This window comes from Hydra viridissima, unplaced genomic scaffold, assembly GCF_058129835.1.
Source record: "Hydra viridissima isolate aposymbiotic clone 2 unplaced genomic scaffold, HvirCarnegie_v1 scaffold_8, whole genome shotgun sequence".
In the NCBI taxonomy this organism is placed as follows: Eukaryota; Metazoa; Cnidaria; class Hydrozoa; order Anthoathecata; family Hydridae; genus Hydra; species Hydra viridissima.
Genome location: NW_028324307.1, coordinates 6,848,410 through 6,873,266, shown reverse-complemented (window position 1 = coordinate 6,873,266; position 24,857 = coordinate 6,848,410). Strand labels below are relative to the sequence as shown.

The window sequence follows — 24,857 nt, the reverse complement described above, 5'->3', positions numbered from 1 at the left end:
AAGTTTACACCCCCCTCAAATTGAGGTTTTTGTGAAATTCAATCATTCTGTTTGAAATTCTATAACTCTCAAACAGGGATTTGAGGGGTATATAACCTTAACCTTTTTGAAACCCAGAGTATTCACCTTTCATTTGGTACCAAAATAATTGATACTTTTTGGTACTATAAAGAATGCGGGTTTTGTAAAGCCAAAAATATGATAATAACCCCAAATTCCGTATCTCTAAATATTTCTTAAAATGCTTTATACGTGGAGAAATATAGATCTGATCAGTTGCAATCAATTGCTAAGAATCACATTTGTAACTATTAAATATGTGTTGTGGGAAAAGCTTCTACTTGTTGGTGCAAATTTTTTGCAAGAAATAACAGAAATTTTCTTTTTTTTTTTTTAAATTAATAAATATCAATTTCGATAACCTACAATATGAATACCGTGAGAGATATTTTCAAAGTTCGTTTAGCTACAAATTTCTATAATCCCTAGTTAATAAAAAATCATATCTAAATTGAAAATAAAAAAATTGTGATTTTTGATATTTGTGATCAATTTTTATTATTTTATCCCATAGTGCATCGCTTAGCCGATGTAGGAACCATAGCGGTTATTATCTAAAATTATTTATCTAAATTGTTGTTGTTTTATAAGAAAGTTGACTTTAGACGTGAGTTATCCGCTATAACTAACTCCACAACTTGTACTTAAATTTTTTACTGTTTCTAGAAAAAAGAATTACATGAAAAATGAATTTACAAGACAAAACAAAATTCTTCTACTTTTTTTTCTTTTTTTCTTGGTAAAAAATATACTTAAATCATCAGAAAATTTTTGCCTCGATTGTTCGTCAAAACTGCTTGGGTGGTACGGATACAAAAAATAGCTCCTTTACAAAAAACTACCATAAAGACGACAGGCTCTCTGAGGTAGAGAATAATCTATCCCTTTCTATCTATTCAATATACGATATGTTAGCATCACTTATTTCTTGTAATAGTATTTAGAGAAATTTTAAAGATATATCACAGGATCGTTTGGTTGTATTATAGTTATTAAGTTTTAACTTTATTTATTTAGGTATTAGTTTTTGAAGAGATATATATATATATATATATGTTATAAGCTTAGTTAATAAGCATGTTTCTTATAATAAATTTAATGTTTAATTTTTATTTATCTGCTGCTATTGCGATCTTCTTGTTTATGTAATTAACCATAGAAGATCTATAAGCAGCATAAAGTAGTCTTTGTTGCCGCTATCTTGAGCAGTTTATTTGGTAACTACTTGAGACGATGCCACAAAACATTTTATTTTTAAGTAGCTATGACTAAAAATGCTGATACTTGCGAACTCCTTTCCTTTTTACTTAGGCAAGATGAGCCCTAAATTCAGCAAATATTGAGCTGATTGCCGCTATCTTGCACACTTAAAATTTAATGTGTTAAGACGAAGCATCAAAACATCTATCTCAAATCAATCTGCTTTTAATTTAACAATTTTCCTACATGATGAATAAAATGATTTCCGTTCTCCTGACATCAAATATGATGGCTTTAGTTTATTCTGATAGGGAAAAATAATAAGTGATCTTTTTGATGAAGTTGAAATTATTTCTAACCTGTGTGCTATTCTTTATTAAGGTACAATGGGTGCTTATAAATATCTTGAAGAGCTTTACAAAAAAAAACAATGTGACTTACTCAGATTCTTATTTCGCATCCGATGTTGGCAGCTTCGTCACTTAAATGCAATTCACAGAGCTTCAAGACCAACACGACCTGATAAAGCTCGCAGACTTGGTTACAAGGCTAAGCAAGGCTATGTTATTTACAGAGTGCGAGTTCGTCGTGGTGGAAGAAAGAGGCCTGTTGCTAAAGGTATCACTTATGGCAAACCCAAAGGTGAAGGTGTCAATCAACTTAAGTTTCAAAGAAGTATTCGATCTGTTGCTGAAGTATGTTTATAAGTGATATCATTTAAATTTATTTCTGCTAATTGTATTTTATGTGCGAAAATAAGGTTTTAGTAATGAAATGTAATATGTTTATTCTTTTTTAAAAAAAGTAAAGCCTTATGTTTTTAAACTACTTTATATCAAAATTTTGTAGGAGCGAGCTGGGAGATATTGTGGTGGATTACGTGTATTAAATTCATACTGGATTGCTCAAGATTCAACATATAAATACTTTGAAGTTATTATGGTTGACCCTGCTCATAAGGCAATCAGACGTGATCCTCGCATTAATTGGATATGCAATGCAGTTCATAAACATAGAGAACTTCGTGGACTTACAGCTGCTGGCAAAAAGAATCGTGGTATGCGTAAAGGTCATGGTTACAATAAAGTTATTGGTTCATCTAGGCGAGCTAACTGGAAGAAGCACAACCTTGTATCTCTTAGAAGATATCGTTAAAAAATACTTTTTAGTGAATTAATTTGTTTCATTCTTTGCTTTTTTATAAATACTACTCCATATTAGAGTTTAATTGAGTTATTGGGTTTAATTGAGTTATTGGGTTATTGTTATTTGTTGAGTTATTGAGTTATAAGTATTGAGTTACCAATAAGAAAAGTTAGAACAAAAATGATTTCATTTGACATTCTTAAAGAAGAAAAGTTGTTAAGAAAATACTTATTAACTACTCATAGTGGCTTAAACAAAAAACTAAGTTACTGAAAACTTATACAAAAAGTTAGATATTAGAACCTTTGAAGCAGACATTTCAAGTTTGATTATTTTATGTTCCTGTTCCATTCTAAGTTTACTTGTCAAACAGGTTTGGACCAGTCAATAATATTAATTTTAGAAGTAGTTGGTTGTGCTTCAGAAGTTTCTTACTAATGAAGTTATAACAGGAAAATTTTTTCTTCGTACAAATGATTTACACAATGCTGGCGTTACAGCAATTAAGGTCTAAATCACTAGGGGTTCAGAATAAAGTAGGTTTTTGATCTCGTCTATCAATTTTCCGATTAATTCTCAAAAATAGTTTTCTCGTTTTTATTTAACTATACTTGGCTTCATTCCTTCGTTTAAAGCCGAAATATTTTTAAAAAGTCCTCTCACATTTGAACAGATTCTTTTCAAGAATGCTCTGAAAAATTCAGAAAATTGTGAAGCATTGTAAATGCTTTGGATCAAACACAGGCGTAATTACGGTGTCACAATGGACTCATGACGTCGGGAACCACTTACCCCCATGGCCATTGGGTCCTCGAGCGAATATTTGATAAAATTTAAAATCAATTTTATTAAATTGCAAAGAATTTAAAAAATTCTTTCAAGGTTCCCTTTTTCTTTAGAAATTAAATATGAACATATATAATTCAAATTACGATTCACTTAGGCAGCACCGTATATCTGTTGTTTCTATTAAATCCCATCTTTTTTAACATGTCAAAAATTGTTAAGATTCAATTAACAAAAAGTGCCACCCATGCAAAATGTAGTTTGAATTCAATGCAATCACATTAACTCATACAATGCTATATATGGATATGTTCATAAATATTTTTTTACAAAATTACAAATTTTATGAAAAAATAAAATCTAACGAAAATTAATAGATTCCTCCCAAAATATTAAAGAGAAAAAGGTGTGGGAATGGAGGAAGAAGAAAAAAATTTTGCGCTCCAGAAGTAGGTTTATGTGTTTCTGGTTCTAGTAGTGCTGATTTAATAAATGTAACAGCGTGGCTTTCAAAAATCATAAGTACCACGCTTTCAAAATGAAAACGAGGAAAACAACGAAGAAGAGAATTTAGAGAGACAGATTTGGGTTATTAAGTACAAAATAGTAAAAATTTAACAGATAAACTTAGACGGTCTTAGTAAACATAGTGGACCTAAACGATACACTTGGAACATATCCCAGAGATCCTACGCAGGATAGCTGTTGCATCTCTCAGAGATGCAAATTTTTCAAGGAATTGGACAATGTTCAGTAACGCATGTGAAAAAGTTTACAGAGAATCTTTGTAAACTTTTTCACATGCGTTAAAAACGAAAAACTTTTTCACACGCATGTAAAAACTTTTTCACATGCGTTACTGAACATTGTCCAACTCCTCGATCTCGGTTACATAATTCAAAATTTGAATGCTGCTTACTGTAATCCATGTTGGTAATTTTCACCCTAAATTAGTACTGACATCCGTGGTTAGCAATGTTTTTTCAATATATTGAAAACTTATTCTTTTACATAGCATCACATTGAAGAATTGGCACTGCATAAAATTTGGTAAAAAAAAATTAGACAATAGACAAACGCTCAGAGAAGGATTTTTTTTAAAATGAGACCTTTTGGAGAAAGGTTCTAGACCATTTGTTTGAAATTATTTGTAAGTTAGCAAGAAATTGTACTTCATTTCATAGCCATTCAGAAAATATCTAAGAAAATTATAGCAGCAATTTTGTATCAGAAGTTAAATAATTACGACATTATTTTAAAATAAATAATTCCCATGCCAAATGGATCAGTTTCAAAATTCAAAGCAAACTCAATAAGCAGAGGAATATCTTACTGAAAATTTAATAAGTGAAATTAACAAGTTTATGCTATTCGCTTTTATTAAAGACTACCCAAAATACAATCAAAAAGGACAATATAAATGTAATGATTAGATATGTGCATATTCGAAGAAATGATTGTTTAGAATCTCAAGGGTTTGAAACTAAAAAAATCTTGGGAAATTTTTTTATCAAACAGATGTTTGACTGCAGAGAAAAAGAAAAATAATATTATTTCTATGTTAGACGGAGTGAAGATACCAAGTGAAAAATGAATTGATCAAGGATACGACAGAGCAAATGCAATGAGCGGTATTTACAATGATCTGCAATAAAAATTAAACTACATTCAACAAAACGTAGAGCATGTTCATTGTGACTGCCATAATTTAAATCTTGTTGTAAAAAGTACAATAGTGAAAAATAAATTTGCGTCCGCATTTTTCGTTACATTTCAAAAGGTTTATTATTTGGAAATTCTGTTGATAGTTTGAGATTTGCTTTCCAAGTTCACAGGCAAATCAAATGCATTTTTTAAAAAAACTAAACCCCAATCGATGGTCTGGAAGTTTGACTTCTCTACTGGCTATTAAAAGAAGTCATTCAGATATAAAATCGTTTAACAGACTTTTTATTAATAGAGGGAAAAGAAAATTTGTGACGAAGCTTAAAACATAACAGATAACATGAAAAATTTGAGTTTATTTTTATGTGCATCTGTTTGAATGAAATTCTAACAGAGATAAGATCTGAACAAAGTCTTAGAAATTATATCTAAATTTATTTTAATAAAAAGTAATGCTACAGAAACTGCATGAGCTTGGAATTATACTTCAGAGTTTTAAAAAAAAAGCAGTCTTAAATGGAGCGTTTTGATGAATGGCGAAGAATTTTTCCACTTTTCATTTTCGTTTGAATTGGAATATTCAATGCTATCGTAGATAACACTTCATATCAATCACGAGAAAGATTTTGCTAAACTGTTGCAGGGAGTGTGATTTTTTTTACTTCAATCATTAGGTAATAATATTAGTAATAATTAAAATGTTTTATTTTGTTACGTAGTACTATTATTATTATTAACATAGCCGCCGAGAGAAATTTCGGACCCTGGGGAAGTTTTCTTAACGGGCTCTCATTATGATCAATTATACCCAGGACCACTAGAAGCGTGCTCTGATCATTTAAAATTAAAAATGAAAATTAACTAAATCTTTTAAAAGTCAAAACTATTTAAATCTTTTAAAAGTTATTTAAAAAATTATTTGTACACACACGGGGCCCCGGGAATCTTCCCCATCCACCCCCCCCCCCCTCTCGGCGGCCATGGTTGTTAACTGCTTTCTTAATTTCATAAGCGTGATGGTCACCAACGATTTTAAACGTTTCTCATCACCATCTTTACAAGTTAAAACGAAAAACGTTTATCAAAATCGTTAAAATGAAAAACTTTTATAAGACTCAATAGTAATTCAACTCAATTTTTTTGTCATATTGAAGCTAATTGAATGAACATCCTCGGAACACCCCATAATTACGGCTCTCAACTCCCATCACTACTGGAGACATTTCTTTCGCTAATCCAGCAAAACAAAAATGAGCAAAAATACTTTTTTTTGCACTCAAATATATATTACTAGAAGCATTTATTTGAGGACAAAAATGCTTTTTATTGGCTTTTTGCCTCAGCTAGTTGTTACTGATCGCTAGTATCGCACTGATTTACAAATTTTCTTGTCTATTTTGGTTTGTTAAAATCCCCAAAATTGAAAATTAAAGAAATTGTGTCTATAAAGACTGTTTTTTCTTTAAAATTATTTTGAGCCTATGTAAAATAGCCAATCGTTGAAGCAAAAATTAAACAAAAGATTATCCTTAAAATATTTTCTCTTTTTAATCTTAAGATAACAAGAGTACAACATGAACTCCATTCCATCTTTTGAGAAATCAAAAGAGGTTTTCTAGTTGAATTACATTTACATTGATTTTTATGCTGAACTATTTTCAGAAGATCCTTCTGTACCCATCCGATGAGGATCCTGAGATGGATAATGTAAGCCATGCCGAGCTGGAGGAGGCCCATTTCGCACAGGGAATCTAACACTAGGGGGTTGTATTTGATTAGTGTAAGAGCCAGTTGGTGGAGGAAATCTTTGCATAAAAGGAGGTGGACCGGGAGGAAAGCCAGCATGCAGGTTTGGGGGCGGCGGTGGAACTCCCTGAGGGGGAGGTGGACCAATATGAGCTGGAAAAATTGGAGGTGCATTAGGATAAGTTGCAGGTATAGGAATATTTGACGACGTATTTTCTTCAGATGGCACTGGATCAAAAAGATTTGGAGGCTCCATAATAGGGGGATCTTCTGTTGGTGCTGGTGGTAAAGCTGTATATAGAAATGCAAAATGATTTAGAGATATACATACAAAACTTAAGGAATTAGACAATATTAATTCTAGATGAAAATAAGTTTCTAGTTTTTCTTTCTTAATATTAAAGAAGCCAATGTTTAAGGAAAAATACCTCCAGGCAGCCCTGGAACAGGTGGATAATCCTTAAGTTTATCACGTTTTTCATCTTTTCCACCACCACTTCTTTGTTCTTGGGACCGACCCCAAAGTACTTTAAGGCGCTTTCCTTTAATGATTACTTTATTGAAAGAACGTTCAGCAGCCATTTCAGCTGCTTGTCGAGATGTGTAACAAATAAAAGCACAACTTTTACTGGAAGCCACCACAATTGAACGAATTTCACCATATTGATAAAAGAAGTTTCTAATAGTAAACAATGTTAAAAATATAAAGTAAAAGATATTCAAATGGCAATTCTTTGGTATGATAATTGTATGCTTGTAATGACTTAAATATACCTCAAGTCCTCCTCTTTAATTCTTTCATCAAGACCACCAACATACAATGTTGTGATTGACTTATCAGATGGTGATTCAAGTTTAGGCATACTCTCAGCACGCTTTAACATCTTAGCAGCAACAGGATCATTAACACCATAGAATCGATCTTTAATGTTTTGATTAGAAAGTGGATCATCAGGAGCATTTGGCATTTCATGTCTGAATTTAAAAAGACAAAATTAGAAAATGAACAGATAGGTACCTTGTCCTTGTGTGTCTGTAATTAAAGAGGCTATATTTATCAGCAACAGTTTCTGTCACCATGAAATAAACAAATGTTTTCTCATAAATGATTGTAATACAACAAACATAACCTCTATTGAATTTACACAAGGACAAGGTACACAAGTGCCTCACTTAAAAAATTTGTTACCTGTAGGGACATTCCTCTCCTCGCTTGCATTCACCTTTAACCCAAAATGAGCAGATGTGAGGTCTGTTTCTTTTATAATAAGGCGTTGTGCGCGCCAGCTTCATTAACAAGTCGCTAGCGGCTTGTGACTTACCCAAAACTCCAGCAGCAACTGTACCATCTGTGTTAGCCAACTAAATTATTTTACAAAACAAGAATTAAAATAATTAACCGAACTTGTGTTGTAAAAAACATATAAATCCCATTAACAGTTTTTCTAAACCTGTAGTTAAATATAAATAAATAAAAAAAACTGTCTGCAACTTGACTGTGTTAAAGAAAAAATGTTATCTTAACATGCTTAATAGTAATAATAATAATAATAATAATAATAATAATAATAATAATAATAATAATAATAATAATAATAATAATAATAATAATAATGATAATAATAATAATAATAATAATAATGATAATAATAATAATAATAATAATAATACTAATAATACTAATAATAATAATAATATTAATAATAATAATAATAATAAAAATAATAATAAAAATAATAATAACAACAACAACAACAACAACAATAATAATAATAACGATAATAACAATAATAACGATAATAATAATGATAATAATAATAATAACGATAATAATAATAATAATAATAATAATAATAATAATAATAATAATAATAATAATAATAATAATAACAACAACAAAATAATAATGACATTGGAGACTTGGTGATTGATAAAGATTATTAAGTAGTCTGTAATTAATAACCATCTATATAGTCTTTCAAATTATTGTAAAAACAGAGAATATGTAAAGTATATAAACCTCTTTCTCCAATGTCTGATGATAAAATTCTTTATTCACATCAGATCTTGGCAGTGTGTCTGCAATAGCTAGTGCTTTATCACGAACTTCTATTGGTAAACCTATTTTTAAAGTCATTTAAAAAAATTTATAAGAATAGCCAACTGCTTTACTCAACTTTCACAAAATGCAGCAAAGCATAATTATACTTATTACTGAACATTTAAAGAAATTACTACTTTACATCATTAATCAACAGAAATACCATATTCAAGATCTAACAGGCATGTTTGGCACACATTTTTCAGTTTTGCACATGTCTGACATATTTCAGTTTTTTTGTATCTCATCTTTGCACCAGGGCACCATTTAAAGATAGTGAATGGTCTAACACAGATCTAATAAAATTATCAAAAAAAAAAAAAAAAAAAAAAAAAATGTTTGTATATGTATGTATGTATGTATGTATGTATGTATGTATGTATGTATGTATGTATGTATGTATGTATGTATGTATGTATGTATGTACTTGTGTATGTATGTGTATACATACATACACAAGTACATACATACATACATACATACATACATACATACATACATACATACATACATACATACATACATACATATATACATACAAAAACACACATATATGAGGAAAATACAAAAGTTATACATAAAGCAAAACTTAAAAAAAAAAAAAGCTGACCTTGCATTCTTTACCAAACTTATCTTTTAGCTAAAATTCATAATAATAGCTTCTGGAAGTTTTTTTTTCAGTAATAAAACTTCTGTTATATAATCAGAAAAATAAGACAAAATAAAAAGAAATGCAAGCCTGTACATATTATAACACTCAAAGCTTCACGCTTTTGTTCCAAATTTACAATTTTTTTTATATGAAAGAAATTAAAAGCAAAATATTTATCACTGACCATTCTCACATATGGATTGTCTCCTAAACATGTTTGACAAAGGATTGGAAAATCCTAAATATGAAAATAAAGAAATGTAATATTTTATTAAATACTTTAATAAATATTTAATATTTTATAAAAAATAAAATTAAAGTCAATTAAGATAATGATTTTAGTTAAAAATTACAAACTTTTATTTAAAATGTAATAATTTTAACTTGAAAAAAATTCCTACTTGTTTTTTTTTTAATTTATTGAATATTCAATAATAGAGGTAAATTTTTTAAAGACTTTTTTTAAAAAATTGTCCCTACATCTTGTACATAACACAAAAAAAAGCTAATTGCAGAAAAACTTCACTACTTTTGTGTGCCAATTATTTTCCCTCAGTAAAAAAACTAAAATAATAATAATAATAATAATAATAATAATAATAATAATAATAATAATAATAATAATAATAATAATAATAATAATAATAATAGCTCATTTATAAATCAATTGTAAAATTTTCCTGAAAATGTTTTTGAATTTTTACAAATTTAAAAAGCTGTTGAATCATTTTAAAACAGTACTAACTGATCATATTGTCTTGAACTATTTATCCTAAAGCAATTCTTGCAGGAAACAAAATCACCAAGCAATAGTTAACATACAGACTTGAAGATTTTGACTTTAATTTTGAAATTGCATAAGAGTAGTATTTTGCAAACAGCCTATTTTTAACTAATTTTCAATATCAAGAGAGGAAAATCATAATGGTAAAAACATTTCGTTGTGAGATACTTACATAGTTGTAACTTGATGCTTTAAATAAATTTTCATACAAAATTACATATAAGAAAAAGAATACAACTTTGGGATATTGCACTTATTCATGTGTTGATTTATGAAACTTGTTTGAATGCTCCAGAAACCGGTTTCGGTTTAGCTTTCTACAAATTTTAACGTTAAAGCACCACCATTGTTCAGCATTTAAAATAAGATATCAAAATTACAGTATTCTTAACTAAATGCTTTTGAGTGATCTTGTTAATAAAGAAAAAGGTTTTTAAAACAAGGTTTATAAAAAAAAAAAGCTTTTTAAATTGGTCTCATTTTGTAAAGAGCTGAAATAGTTACCGATTGCTCCCAGTTTTGTCTGTTATATGTATTGGCACCCTTAGATGTTGCCATCGTGTGGTTAGAGCTGTTTATTTGGTACTGCGTTTAGAATCTTTCGTGCATTTGGTCTTTGATGTTTTATTCGGTGTTCTGATGACGTCACTGTTTCTGAACTCTTTTCCAAAATAAATTTGTCGACTTATACTTACACAACAAAGCAAAGTTAATGTTTTGAACTATTTAAGTAATTATTTTCCAAAACTAATAAGCTATTGTAATCTTGGGATGTAGCAACCGTTTTAATTTGAAACAACCTTCCAAAATCTTATTTAAGAAATCGTTGAATGTCATGCGTACCCAAAAGCGAAACAAATCTATGTTCATACTTTATGCAAGAAAGCCTTTAACATTAAAGGATTTTTAATATTGGGAAAAAGCTATGCTGATCATCTACCAATCAGCAACAATTTATTGCAATAGCATTTCTATTTAAGTATAAATAAAAATATTAGTATTAGAAATAAGGGTTCACTTTGATTTTAAGATTATTAGCCTGTTTTTCCTTAGAATATTGCGGAGAGAGCAATATTCTAAAGAAAACAGATTTTGTTAAAAGGTACTCTTAAATTGTTCAATAATGTCCTGCAATACTTCTTTGTGAATTGACTGAAATTTTAATAATTTGATAAAATTCGAGAATATTTTTCTGTCAAAGTTCTTTTTTAAACTCTGCAAAGAACATAAAGCAAAATGTAACATTAAGACACTAACCCTCTACCTCCCCTTCCCCTCCCCCTAAAAATACAGCTAACTTGAACAATGTCAAAAACTGTCATTCTTGATATCTTCTTCAAGCTGAATTAAATTATTTAGAATATAAAAAAATTTTCAAGAACATCCGCATCTTTAAACTTCTAGAGAGCCTTTTTGAATTGTTGACCTTCACTCAAAAATAGTTGACCGATATATATTTCTTTAACCATACGTCCAACAGACTTTTAGCCGACACGGATCAAAGTAGCTTAGCGAATGAAGTAAACTCACTAACTCTCATTTTAGAAGTTGGTCGGAAATCTAAATTGAATTAACTCTGCATTATTCTTAACCTGTATTACAATCTTCATGAGATTTTACTAATTAGTTTCCAGAATACATAAACATTGCCATGAAGCGTTTCAAGTTCTTGCAATAGAAATTTGGACCAAACGTGCTGATAATTAGCTTTAGCTTTAGTTTTTGTCCCTAATCAAATTTTGTACAAAACAAGGATTTATAACAGAAATTATTTTTACCAATATTTTCAGAATATTTTAGTAATATTAGGTTGTTATTCCATAAAAATATAACGTATAAGAATGTCTAATTTTAATATACAACAATTAGCTATATTGTTAAATTATTTACTTCAGCTTTTACCTTTTAAAACGTCTGTGGCTATATTTTATATTTTAAAGTAACTTTTTAAAAAAAATATATAATATTAACTAACAGCAATAAAAAAAAAAAAAAAAAAAAAAAAAGAAAAGAAAAGAAAAGAAAAAAGCAGCAAAAAGAGCAGATGTATCAACAATAATACCATCAATAAATAACAATAGTTGTAATGAAGAGCAAGAGCAATAAAACAAGATCAAAGTTGTAATAGGAATAAACCTGTAGAAAAGCAATAAAAGCAATTGTAATAATAAAAGCACTAATAAAAGTACAACTTTTATAAACTGTCTTTGTTTGCAATCAAGTAATTATTGTTACTTATATGTAAATAAAAAAAGTAATGTTTTTTTGCAAACACTTTTTGCAAACATATTCTTTTAAGAACAACTGCTACTATAATTCATGTAGGATTTTTGCAATATTTGGTGTGTTTGAAATACTAAAATTTTAATGACATTCTATATTTTCTAATTACTGCATTTATAATTAAGTAACAGTACATAACAGTTAAAAAAAAAAGAGAATTTGTTACATTTTTTTTAACCTTTTAAAAGTTGAACTAATTTTTTAGTTTCATAATCCTTATAAGTTTATGTTCATAACATAAAGCTCATGATTAGCTAATTAAGTAAAGCATTTTGCTTTTCTGTTTATAACAATTTAATTAGTATCAGAGTTCTGAATTAGTTTTTAAAAATAAATTAAATTTACAATTTTTTTTTATAAAAATGGAACCTTTTTATGTTTAAAAAGTTGGTTTAACAATTTTATATTTATCTTTAAGTTTGTTTGGTATGTTTGAAAAAATAATATTAAATGATGCCCAATAATTTTAAGGGTTGAAACAAATTCAATGTGGGTACATGTTGTTGGAATCAACAAAAAAACATATATAGAATTCATAGCTTTGTATGTCTAAAATATATGAATTAATCTAAATTCAATATATTTCAAAAAATTTATGTATTTTATATGATATACGCATATTGTTTGATATAGAAATTGTAATTTGTATGTAAATATCAATAAAATAATGGTTATGGTTAAATCTAATAGATGTTACAACATACACATTAATGTTTATTTTAATTCTATATTTTATTGATGATGTAGCAAAATGAGTGGAGAATCCTATGTTATAAAAGCCAGAGGGTTGCCATGGTCAGCTACTGCAGCAGAAGTCATTGAATTTTTCTCAGGTAAGAGCATCTTGGTCTTAAATCTTTATTTATTCCTATTATTTGTATACTTTTACAGATTCTACAATCTAATAGTAAATTACTGCTGCAAATTTTAATTCAATTTTCAAGTTAATACATAATTCAAATTAATTTGACATAGAATTTGTTTTTCAACTTCGAAAAAAGTTCTAAGAATTAGTATTACATTAGTCATTTGTTACAAATGTTGAGTATTAATCAATTTTTTTACAGATATATTATAGTCCATTCAGTAAAACTTCTTATTAGCTTTAAATTCTCTTCATAGCTAATCTTTTTTGCTAATTTCTTAATCAACTGTACTTTATTGATCAGTTTATAGTTTTTTTTTCTTGTAAAAGTGTTTTTCAATTGTGAAATCTAAATGATGATAAGGCTATTTTAAAATTATATGTTTAAACTATATGATTTAATTATTATGACCTGGATTACCCAGATTAAGGGGTAATAGCAAAGAAACTCTTCTTAATGCCTAAACTAGTGCTCAAAACTGAGCAACAAATTGTGGGTATTTATGTACTTAGTGATCTAAATTTTACTAAAGGTAAACCTCCTAGCTTGATTTCCCTTGTCAACCCACAGTCCTGGTTAGTCTTCAATGTTATCAACTACCAGATGAAGTCTCTACCAGACTGCTGGGCTTTTAATGAATATTTTTTTCTTGTGAATTTAAGAAGTTTATGAAGAAATTACAAGTAGTCAATGACTGCAGTTAAGTAAATAAAATATGGATTTTGATTAAATCTACTACAAATTCTTATGTTTTGCTATAGTAGTGAATTATGAATTTAACTGACTGGTTAAACTGTTCGCAGCAGTTTTAATTAACATTTAGTCTTCAATCTTTAAAGATTTAATCAAGAAATGCTACAAGGAGGAGAAAAAAAAAAGACATATTCTTGGTCACAAACACCTACTTAAAAAAATGTTTATCTGCACAACATGTGTAACGAATAAAAAGTATTACAGTTTACTTTTGCTTATGTTTCCTTGATAATCTTTCATTTAAAAATAACTATTTTATGATAAATGATTTATTATATTTAACATATACTCAAAAAAATGTTTTTTGAGACCTTTGTCTCAAAAGTGATTCAATTATATTTTTAAAGAAAATATCTTTAGTAAATGTGTCTCGATACAGCTAATGCCTAGTGACCTCTCAATAAACTTTCATGACCTACCTGAATGTGAATTTATAGTTTTTTTATTATATATGTACAGTCCCTGATCAAATTATTAGCCCATGTTGCTATTCTTATAATTTTTCTCATTCTAGTAGTAAAATTTGATTTTTTCTTCAAAAATACAAAAACAAATTTTTTACTTATATAAAATATAATTATTTTCTAACATAAAATACACAAAATTTTGAGAAGAATATGTTTGTTAAGAGAAATTCTCAATATTTTGTTGATCCTCTCTTATTTTTAATCACTGCACGAAGGCGATTTGGCATACTATAGAGACAATTTAAAGCCATTTCTTTCAAATGTGCATTATGGTTCCATAACTTTTTCAATCAATTGGTTCCTATTTGTGAGCTTTTCGGTGGAAGTTTCTCCTTAATAACTCCCATACATTTTCTATAGGGTTTAAATCCGGGGAGTTCTCTGGCCAATCCACTAATGGAATTTTTTGAGAAGCTAATAATTTTTTAATGGATTTTGCTGTGTGGCATGGGGGGCTCCATCCTGCATAAATTTTTTTTTTGCTTGTTTGGAAACCACTCCTTCAATTGAGTTAAAAGACAAGTTTCAATAACTTTTTTGTATTGATCCTGTTTTAATATTCCATCTACAATGAATAGTTGACCAAAGCATTTCCCTCTGATAACCGACCAAAACATGACTTCAGAAGGATGTTTAATTGTTTGGATTATACAATCTTCATGAAATTTTTCTATTGTTATTATATAAATATTGGCTATTGTGATAGCCAAAATTAACCAAAGCACAGAGAAACTACTTCTAATTCCCAATAATAACTACTTCTAATTCTCATTTAACTTGCTGGTTATTGCAGAACATGTTGCAAACCTATTTTCTTTTACTATTTTTACTAGAATTCTCTCATTCCTGGGTGTTATTTTCTTTTTTCAACTGCATTTGCCTTGTCTCTGAACACATTGTGAGAGGCCATTTTTCAATTTGTCTTGGATTTGTTTTACAGTGACTTTTGATATATCACATTTTCTTGATATTTCACTTATTGAGGAATGCTTGTTGGTCAAAAGATATTGAATAATTGCTTATTTTCAGAACTAATGTCCTCTTTTTTTCCCATTTTGTAATTTAGAGCTTTTAAACCATTTATTTTTACTAAAACTATTTTAAGAAATAAGTTGGTTTTTACAAAAAAATACATAATAAAGTATTGAAATTATTGCTTAAAAATTGTTCCAAAATATACTATAATACAAATCTTATGTAATTAAATAACAACGGTTAAAAAAAACATCACTACACTTAAAAAAAATATGAAATCAGTATGGATGACAAAAATGAATTTTATGAATTAAACAGGTGCCACTTATTCCCCTGAAATTGTTGCCACCCTAAATATAGTTTTATATTTCTAAAAGCTTGAAAGTGTTAAGTTATAAACAAAAAAATATAAATCAACTAGTAACAATATTGCAATCAGATTTAAATGGCACCAAAAACATTAAATCCTCAAAAATTAACAAAATTGTTAAGGTGAGCTAATAATTTCATCAGGGACTATATATATATATATATATATATATATATATATATATATATATATATATATATATATATATATATATATATATATATATATATATATATATATATATATATATATATATATATATATATATATATATATATATACATACATGCATGCATGCATGCATGCATGCATGCATGCATGCATGCATGTATGTATGTATGTATGTATGTATGTATGTATGTATGTATGTATGTATGTATGTATGTATGTATGTATGTATGTATTTATGTATGTATTTATGTATGTTTATGTATAGTGTAATTTAATATATAGTATATATAATATATATAGATGTAAATACTGTTAATGGAGAAGATAGTGTTCATTTTACAACTACAAAAGAAGGTCGACCTTCTGGGGAATGTTTTGTGGAAGTGTGTTCTCAAGAAGATGTATACAGGTCAGTCACAGAATTTTTCCCTCCAGTTTTTAGAATGTTGTTTGTCATTTAAAAACTTGTTATGAAACCTACTTAACAAGATATTATGCACTATTATTATGCTTTTTATTAATTTATATTGGGTAATCAACCTTTATGTACTTATAAATCATTAAGAACAATTTAGTTTAAAACTCTCTTTGAAATAAAAAAAAGTAAAACTCAAATAAGAAAAACTAATCTAAATAATCGATAGAAATATAAACCCATTTAAGGTGAGAAGTTTTAATTAAATAATTAAAAAATGTTTTTACTAGATCTCCGGCAGTTTACTAATTTTTATCTGAGCCCAAATAAGCTCAAATATATTAAAATCAAGCTATCAATCTAACATATGCTTGGTGTTGAGTTTTAGTGATACTCTATGTTTGGTTGTACAAGCTCTTCTCTACATTTTCCATATTTGGTCACAAAAGTGATTATATATGAAAAATATGAACCTACCTGAGTAAAATACCTGCCAAATAATATAATGAGAATTGCATCATGAAATATACTGAACTAGAAGGCACGGCATTGTGTTTTCATGGCTCTTGTGCACAGAAGAGTTACAATTGAGTAGATTGTTTTATGATTTTAGATGGTTGTCTCAAACAACAATTAACCTTTAAAATTAACCTTATGCAATCAATTGACTTCCAATTGGCGGTTCCTAAATTTTAACTAAATAGAACCCTTTTTTATTTTGTAATTGTTATGTGAGTATCACAACTATCAAAAACTATCAAAACTATCAAAAAGTATTCCTCCTGTCAATTGATTTAGTGGCAATCCTTTTTTACACATATATGTAGACCCCTGCATAGCTTTAAAATTGAATTTTAGGAGTGGCAATCTGTGTATACACATATCCTAGACCCCTGCAAAGGTTTAAAATTTAATCAAATGTGATTCAAAATTTGATTTAGGTGCATTCTTTGTATACATCTTTTCACTTTAAATAATATTTAGCAGTTTTAAATTTTAACACTTATGTTTTAAATTTTCATGAAGAGATTTATCTTGATAAAAATCCAGATAATTTTAGATATAAAAGTTCAATTATTATGTAGGTTATATGTATTACCAAAAATAAGTTCTTAAGATGTTGTGCTTCTGTTAAACCTTCTTGTCTTATAACTTAAAAGTAGAGTAAGGAAACAAACAATATTTTGTAACCTTTTCTTAAATTTTTAGAGCACTTGCTCATGATCAAGATCATATGGGAAAACGTTATATTGAAGTAAAAGAAGCAAAACAGTCAGAAATGGAATGGGTTGTTAACCGTATGGATGACAATCGTTCAGAGGCAATTGTTAGGCTACGTGGTTTACCTTTTGATTGCACCAAGCATGATATTGCAGAATTTTTTTCAGGTTTGTTTGTTGTTTTGTTTTTAAACATTTTATTTTAAAGAATTAAATGTAATGCTATGGATGCTATTCACAAGCAGTGCTATAACTATGCAATTGGGTTCGAGTTTTTGCCTGAAAGAAGTGAGAGCACTAACCTACATAGACATCTGCACAGACATACATTTTTTAGCTGTTAATCAAAATTGCATTGTATTTTATATAGTCTTTTATAGTTCAATCAAAATTTAAACATTTTTATAAAATATTTTCAAGCAAATCTTTTAATAATGTTCTGTTTGTTTTGGGTTGAAGGGTTGGAAATCTCTCCGTACGGGATAACGATAACTATGAATCAAGATGGAAGGGCCTCAGGGGATGCTTACGTAGAATTTGCTACACAACAAGATGCCGAAAATGCTCTTCTTAAACATAAAGAAAAAATTGGGCACAGGTGGGATGGATAAAGTTGTGGTGTTCCCTTTAGGTTAAACCAATGGTTTTCTCTGAACCTATGGATAAGATATTAGTTTTTATTCTCACTACTGTTATTAATAAATTATACCTCCCAGGGTTTTGAATTCTATTAATGTTTACATACTAGATTTTGTTAATCAAAAGCATGTAGATCTAGAAACAGCCAGTGTCTTGAAAGGGTGTGGTTATCTAAATAGGATTTTTAAAAAGAGTGAGGGGGTTTGGGGAGGAATCATTGAACTAATATAGAATAAGTTGCTGCCTAATTGTATGATAGATAATTCTGTGACATCTTCAAAATTTTTGTTATGGAATTTTATACAAAGTTAAAAAAAAATTTTTTTTAAGAATAAGCAGGTAATTTGAGAGATATTGTCATCTAAATTTACACATGCAAGCTTTCTGTATTTAAAATTTTAATAAAGAAAAAGGTAAGATCCTTAAACTTATGCTCTAGTTAAAAGTAAACAAATTATATCCACATTTAAAAAACTAAAAACTCAAAATATAAATCCTGTGTCATACCGCCTTTGATTGATAAAAAATTTATTTGTGTTTCAATTATTCAATTGAAAAGATTTAACAGCATACCTACCTAACCTATTAGTGTTATTTTTGTAAGATGTTTTAGGTGTTTTTACATTTCTAAAATTATCTAATGAAAATCCATTGTAAAAATGTTTTTAAAGCTAGTAATTAAAAGTATTTTTAAAGCTGGTAATTAAAAATATTTTTTTTACAAAAACAAGAAACTAAACATTGCAGTTTTATGCTCGAAATTAAATCAAAGTTTTACTTTTTACATGATTATTTATTTGAATCAGTAGACAGCTATTTTACTTGTTGTTAATAGTTATTTTTACCAAATTAACTAATGTAAAGGTATGTAAATTGGCAAGTAAAGTGATTTTTATTGTATACTCTTATTGCATCTAGTTAATAAACTTGTTTTTCACACTGTTTGTATATCAGCTATGAGGGTTTTACTAGTGTTGTCAATTGTAAAATAAATTTAATAAATACTGAACTCAGTCACTATGCACAAAATTGCTTACCTTTTATTGTTAAATGTTGCATGTTGTTTTTATGTTAAATATTGAATATTTATAACGCTATTTAGGTATATCGAAATATTTCAAAGTTCAAAAGCTGACATCAAATATGTTGTGGGGAGTCGTTCAGATGATCAAAGGCCATCATTAATGAATGTTAGACCAGGACCTTATGATAGACCTCAAAATTTTAGTGGACCAAGGCATGTTTTTATAATTTTTAGTCTAGCATAATGAGATAAACTAATTTTTCCAATACTTTTTAACATATTAATAACACGATCACTAAAATATGCAGAGAAAATAAGGACATGTATTTTTTGTTATAGTACAAGAAAAGGTTTTGACATTTGTAATTGCAATTGTTATAGTAACTTACTCTTAGTAACAATTTAGTTATTAAGTTGTTGAAAAAAGAAATAGTCTTCATACAGATGAGGACTATTATCATGGATAGAACTTTTTCTTCTTGATTTTGAAATATCAATCTTTTTAATTTGCGCCAATTTTTATGACTTTTCCAACTGAGGATGGACTATTTAGGAAAACTGCTATATGAGGTCAAAGTTGATTATTTTAAGGCATAGTATTTTATTGGTGAGTGTAATTTTTTTTTGCCAAAATTAAAATATAACTCATTTGCACATTTATCAATCTTTTGATGCACTCTATTGCAGCAAATATGACTGTTTCTCCTGGTTATCTGTTTGTTAAGAATCTTATTCTTGTTGTGGAGTCAATAGCTAGTTTCTCTATCAACAATTTGACACTTATTTCTTATGAGCAATTATGTTTTGAAGCACCTGGAGTGGTTAAAACTGCATTATGAAAAAAATTTTTTTTAGGTGCTTAACATTCTTCTTTTCCATTTTCTTTGCATTCTAGATTTGTTCTAAGCACTTTTTATTCTATTAACAGTTTTGTTTTAATGAATTTTTTCTTCTTTAAAACGATTTTTAAAGTAGAAAAAACATCAATTGTTTAGCAAAATGTATGAGGTGTTTACCATTGAAACAATTTTCTCAATAAAAATCATAGATTCTTTTTCTTTTTGACCCCTATTCAGAGAATATTTTTGAATAAGTTTGATAGAATGTAGTAAAAATATCTAGTAGAGAAATTAAATCAAGTTAAATATGGTATTTTTTGTGTCTTAAAGGTGTATGCAAAATTTTAGTGATCTGTTATCATTGTTATTACTTAATTGTTACTTATACTATAATCATTTCTGGAATTGATCTCAATTGTTTTTTAAGCTGAACTTATTTAGATCACGTGGCCGTGGTAGTATGCAGCTTGGACCAAGTGGTTTCAATACTTCTCCATCTTACAGTGGTGACGCAGGGAGGAACAGAATGGGATCCATGAATTCAAGGGGTAAATGTTTCAGATCTATTTTTTGTTTTAATATGGCATCTGCGTAAAATAAATATTTAAAGCTGAGCAGTAGTTGAATTTGTTGATTTAGTTTTTTCAGTTTTGAATATGAATTTTTAAGGTGGACGAAGTGGTGGAATGGGAATAAACAAGACCCCTTCTGTGCAAAGTAGCAAGACTGGTCACAGTGTTCACATGCGTGGTCTGCCTTTTGAAGCTTCAGTTAGTGATATTGTTTCATTTTTCTCTCCTTTAAACCCTGTGGATGTTCGGTTATTGTTTGAAACTAATGGAAGACCTAAAGGTGAATGCGATGTAGATTTTGCCTCCCATAGTGATGCTGAATCTGCCATGCAAAAAGATAAACAAAATATGGGTAAGTCATCTAAAAAAATGTAAACAGAACAGGGTATACAGTGAGAACAGAATTTAATTGTACAAAGTAATTTTTTTCAATAAAATTAACATCTTTGAATAAAATACTGTATCATGCACTAGTTATAAAAAACTTTTTTTTCTCAAATTATTCATTTGGTAAAAAACCTTCAAAAAAATTGTTAAATTTGTCTTAATGCTTTTAAATTACCTGGTTAAGAATTTGAAACAAGAAGAAGGGGATAAAAACACTTGCACATAAAATAATTGTACAAGAAAAACGTTATAGGTTAAAGCTAAGAAAAAGTACCAGTTTATTAAAACAACTGAGAAAAAGTTATACTTTAATATTTATATGGTCCTCATTTTGCTTTAGTTACATCTAACAATCATTTTGTTATTGATTCTACAAGACATTTGATTTGATTAATGTTGATGTTAGACCATGATTTAACAACCTCTTTCTTCAAATCTTCTTTTTTTGTAAATGCTCTATTACCTATTTTGTTATCTAATAAAGTCCATAAATGCTATGTTAGATTCAAATCTGGGCTCTGTGAAGGCCATTCTAAAACGTTTATGCCATTTTCATCAAAAAAAGTTTTAGTTTTTTTAGCAGTATGTTAACTGTTCCTCTTGCACAACTCAAATCAAGTGCTTCACCCCTGTTTCACCAAACTCTTTATGCACCATCAGATTTTTTAAAATTAAACTTGGATTCATCAGACCAAAGAATTTTTTTCCAAAATATGCTGGCATTATTAAAAATACTTTTTTGCAAAATTCATTCTTCTCTTCATATGATTTTTTTTGTTAAAAAACGGTTTTTTCCGAGCAATAAATCCACCGAACTCTGGTTTATGAATGCAATTTCTAATTGAAGTTAGTGAAATTGTGTTTCCTGTTAAGTTTTTCAGATGATTTGCTATATTTTTTACACTTTCAAGCCGATTTTTTTAAATCATTCCTAAAATTTCTATATCATCTCGTGAAGTTGTCTTCAGCTTTTGTTCGGTACGAATTTCAAATGTTTCATATTATTTGTATTTATTTACAATGGCTCCTACTATTATAAATGGAATATTTGTAAGTTCATCAACATTTCTATAAGTGTTTCCTTGTTTAACCAAGTCTTTAACCAGTTTTTGTTTAGTAGTATTTAAATATTTACCCGATGAACCGAGTTTTTAAAGACTTTTCTTTTTATCAAAACTGTTATTAATTGCTGAAAATAATATTCTAGAAATATAAATTCGATAATAAAATTGATATTTTATAAATTAAAAAAACCATTAATATTCATAATGAATAATAAAACAGTTATGTACAGTTATTTTTTGTGCACACAAATTAATACTTGTTTAAGTAAAAAATCAAAAATTGTATAACAAACATATTTTCTTATATTTTTACTGATTAATCATAAATAAGAAATAGCTATAATAAATTAAAAAAAAATTGGTTAAGTTATTTTCATTGTTAATCAAGATAAAAGCAAGTTTTAGCAAAATCAAATGCAAAAATTACTTTGTATGATTAAATTCTGTTCTCACTGTGTGTTATATATATATATATATATATATATATATATATATATATATATATATATATATATATATATATATATATATATATATTAATATATATATATATATATATATATATATATATATATATATATATATATATATATATATATGTATAGATAGATAGATAGATAGATGTAATCGTAATTGCAACTATGTATAGCACTTATAGTGTCATGTTTATTGGCAATCATCAGTCTTGAAGTACTAAACAAAAATTATATAAAATAAAACCATTGCAAAATAACAAAATTATGGTGGTGTGTGTTCTGATTTCAAAAGAAAAAAAAGAAAGAAAGATAGAAAAATTCTATATAATGAATATTGAACTTACTATCCAGTTAATCTTTCTCAAGTGGCAGGTAATGAATGTTACACGGTACAGCAGCGATTTGCAGACTTTTTCTTACTTTAGACAGCAGTCTGATTTACCTTACATTGTGCAATTAAGTTTTGACCATTATTTTAAGTTCTTCAGTATTGAGTTTCTAGATAACCTTGTTTTCTTCATTTAGTCCACAAAATTTGAACCAAGAAAATTTTTCACTAATAATCAAAAACAGAATAATCAAAAACAGAATAATCAAATTCCAAATTTAAGCAAACGTTCTTTTGATCGGTCAAAAAAAAAAAAATAAAAAATTTTACTACACATATAACAAAACAAGTCTGCATTACATATCTAAGTCCAACCTTTTACCAAACACTCTGAATTTTCTTCTTGACAAATTTATCCATCCTCCCTGACATTCCTTGTAGTGGCTAACTAAATCAAATCCAAATATTTCTAGCTCTACTTCCAGGGTGTTGGGTGTTTATCGCTTATGGGCAAAAAATACCAAACAAGAGAAAAAAAACAAAAAACACCGAGCAAGAGCTAGAAAGGAAGCAATACAACATTTATTGGTTGTAGTCTGTGTGGTGACACCATTCACAAACCACTATCTTAAGCAAGATTAATGGCAGCCAGTTTCTTTGCAATACATAGCTGGAATATCAAGTAGCAAGACTTGTCTATTTTTGACACCAAACCTTTCACTTAAGTATTTTCTTTGTTGATCTTCTTTATAGGTCACCGATACATTGAGTTGTTTTTAAAGTCATCACCAGTTGGATCGAGCGGCTGGAGGTCCGAAAACTTAAATTCTCGAAGTATGTATAGAAACGGTACTCAAGCTGTTTTTTTTTTTTAAAATATTTCATGCTTTAGTTTTTACATTTATTTGTTATAAGCTTCTAGCTCTTCACTTTACTTTTGTTTAGATATGTCCAACGGCTCTTTAAATAGTCAACGTCGTGGCAATGTTGGAGGTGATGGTGGTGGGAGTGGTTATAACAGTGGAGGCAGTTATAATAATGGAGGCGGTTATAGCAGTGGGGCTGGCGGAGGCGGTAATTACGGAGGAGGTAATTATGGAGGAGGTGGATACGGAAGTGGTGGATACGGAGGTGGTGGTTATGGCGGTGGTGGTTATGGAGGTGGATATGGTAACTCTAGTGCAAGATACGGAGCCGGTTATAATAATAGTTCTTCAGGATACAGTTCTCGTGACGTAGGTTACCCGATACAAAATCATAACAGTGAAAATTTTTACGGGAATTAACAGTCCTAAAAAGCAAGATTTCTATGCAATGGCGACGTTGAAAATGAAATTAATTTCGAATGGAGTTCATCTGGTTGTAAAACTAAATGCTTTAACTCAAGTTTTTAGTAGCGGAATGTTTCTTTCACATAGTAGTTTATTCCAAATAAAGTGAACACAAGATGGAAAATATGCAAATGTAAAAACATTTTTATGAAAAGTTGCATTCCTATTCTATGCTTTTCCGAACAATCTTTTGTAAATTTGTTATATCCAACATCTTGTAAACTTTGAACAGGAATTGTTAAAATTGAAATGTTAAAATTGAAAGACAATCAAATAATTTTAAACCTAGAACTCACCAAGACAAATGAAATACGGGGTTAGAATTCACCAGGATATTAAGACCTAACTATATTTACAACTAACTCCATAATTCTTGCAATAGTATGCATAATTTACTTAATAACATTTGTATCTAGATTATTGGTGCTTTTGTTAAGAATATAAATCACGAATGTAACATTTACTGTGACATGGGTTAGAAAATCTGTCAATTATTTTGAAAAATAATTTCTTTTTAAAAAACTACTTATTGTTAGT

General features: G+C 28.3%; 3 protein-coding genes across 8 annotated transcripts; 2 read left to right on the top strand and 1 right to left on the bottom strand.

The window, feature by feature from the left end:
- Window positions 1-883: 883 nt before the first annotated feature.
- On the top strand, window positions 884-2,437 carry LOC145186707 (uncharacterized). The gene is made up of 3 exons (XM_080062928.2): window positions 884-926; window positions 1,642-1,955; window positions 2,110-2,437. The coding sequence occupies exons 2-3, from the start codon at window positions 1,647-1,649 to the stop codon at window positions 2,413-2,415; spliced, it is 615 nt and encodes a 204-aa protein (XP_079919054.2). The 5' UTR covers window positions 884-926; window positions 1,642-1,646; the 3' UTR covers window positions 2,416-2,437.
- Window positions 2,438-6,380: 3,943 nt separating this feature from the next.
- Window positions 6,381-11,870, bottom strand: LOC145186692 (pre-mRNA-splicing factor RBM22-like). Its single transcript, XM_090095320.1, has 9 exons — window positions 10,645-11,870; window positions 9,541-9,594; window positions 9,315-9,344; window positions 8,868-9,000; window positions 8,624-8,724; window positions 7,793-7,965; window positions 7,378-7,578; window positions 7,032-7,282; window positions 6,381-6,894 (listed from the first exon to the last, which is right to left on the bottom strand). The coding sequence occupies exons 1-9, from the start codon at window positions 10,696-10,698 to the stop codon at window positions 6,500-6,502; spliced, it is 1,392 nt and encodes a 463-aa protein (XP_089951446.1). The 5' UTR covers window positions 10,699-11,870; the 3' UTR covers window positions 6,381-6,499.
- A 245-nt stretch (window positions 11,871-12,115) lies between these two features.
- Window positions 12,116-24,604, top strand: LOC145186611 (heterogeneous nuclear ribonucleoprotein F-like). 6 transcript variants are annotated; one of them, XM_090095318.1, is made up of 10 exons: window positions 12,116-12,325; window positions 13,171-13,256; window positions 16,326-16,434; window positions 17,650-17,828; window positions 18,120-18,258; window positions 19,402-19,536; window positions 20,604-20,710; window positions 20,832-21,086; window positions 23,743-23,823; window positions 23,935-24,604. In XM_090095318.1, exons 2-10 carry the CDS (start codon window positions 13,175-13,177, stop codon window positions 24,273-24,275), a joined length of 1,428 nt encoding a protein of 475 aa, XP_089951444.1. In that variant the 5' UTR covers window positions 12,116-12,325; window positions 13,171-13,174; the 3' UTR covers window positions 24,276-24,604. The 6 variants fall into 6 exon arrangements, with proteins under 6 accessions (XP_089951444.1, XP_089951440.1, XP_089951445.1 ...); XM_090095314.1 differs by having other exon boundaries at window positions 23,743-23,838; XM_090095319.1 differs by having other exon boundaries at window positions 12,116-12,361.
- The last annotated feature ends 253 nt before the right edge of the window (window positions 24,605-24,857 follow it).

Coding starts and splice junctions, on each gene's coding strand:
- LOC145186707 (XM_080062928.2), top strand. CDS start 1,647: ATGGGTGCTTATAAATATCTTGAAGAGCTTTACAAAAAAAAACAATGT. Junction 1,956..2,109: donor GTATTCGATCTGTTGCTGAA/GTATGTTTATAA, acceptor AAAATTTTGTAG/GAGCGAGCTGGGAGATATTG.
- LOC145186611 (XM_090095313.1), top strand. CDS start 12,911: ATGTGGGTACATGTTGTTGGAATCAACAAAAAAACATATATAGAATTC. Junction 16,435..17,649: donor TCTCAAGAAGATGTATACAG/GTCAGTCACAGA, acceptor TTAAATTTTTAG/AGCACTTGCTCATGATCAAG. Junction 19,537..20,603: donor CAAAATTTTAGTGGACCAAG/GCATGTTTTTAT, acceptor GAACTTATTTAG/ATCACGTGGCCGTGGTAGTA.
- LOC145186692 (XM_090095320.1), bottom strand. CDS start 10,698: ATGGCAACATCTAAGGGTGCCAATACATATAACAGACAAAACTGGGAG. Junction 7,966..8,623: donor ATCAGACATTGGAGAAAGAG/GTTTATATACTT, acceptor AAAATAATTTAG/TTGGCTAACACAGATGGTAC. Junction 7,579..7,792: donor GGAGAGGAATGTCCCTACAG/GTAACAAATTTT, acceptor TTTTAAATTCAG/ACATGAAATGCCAAATGCTC.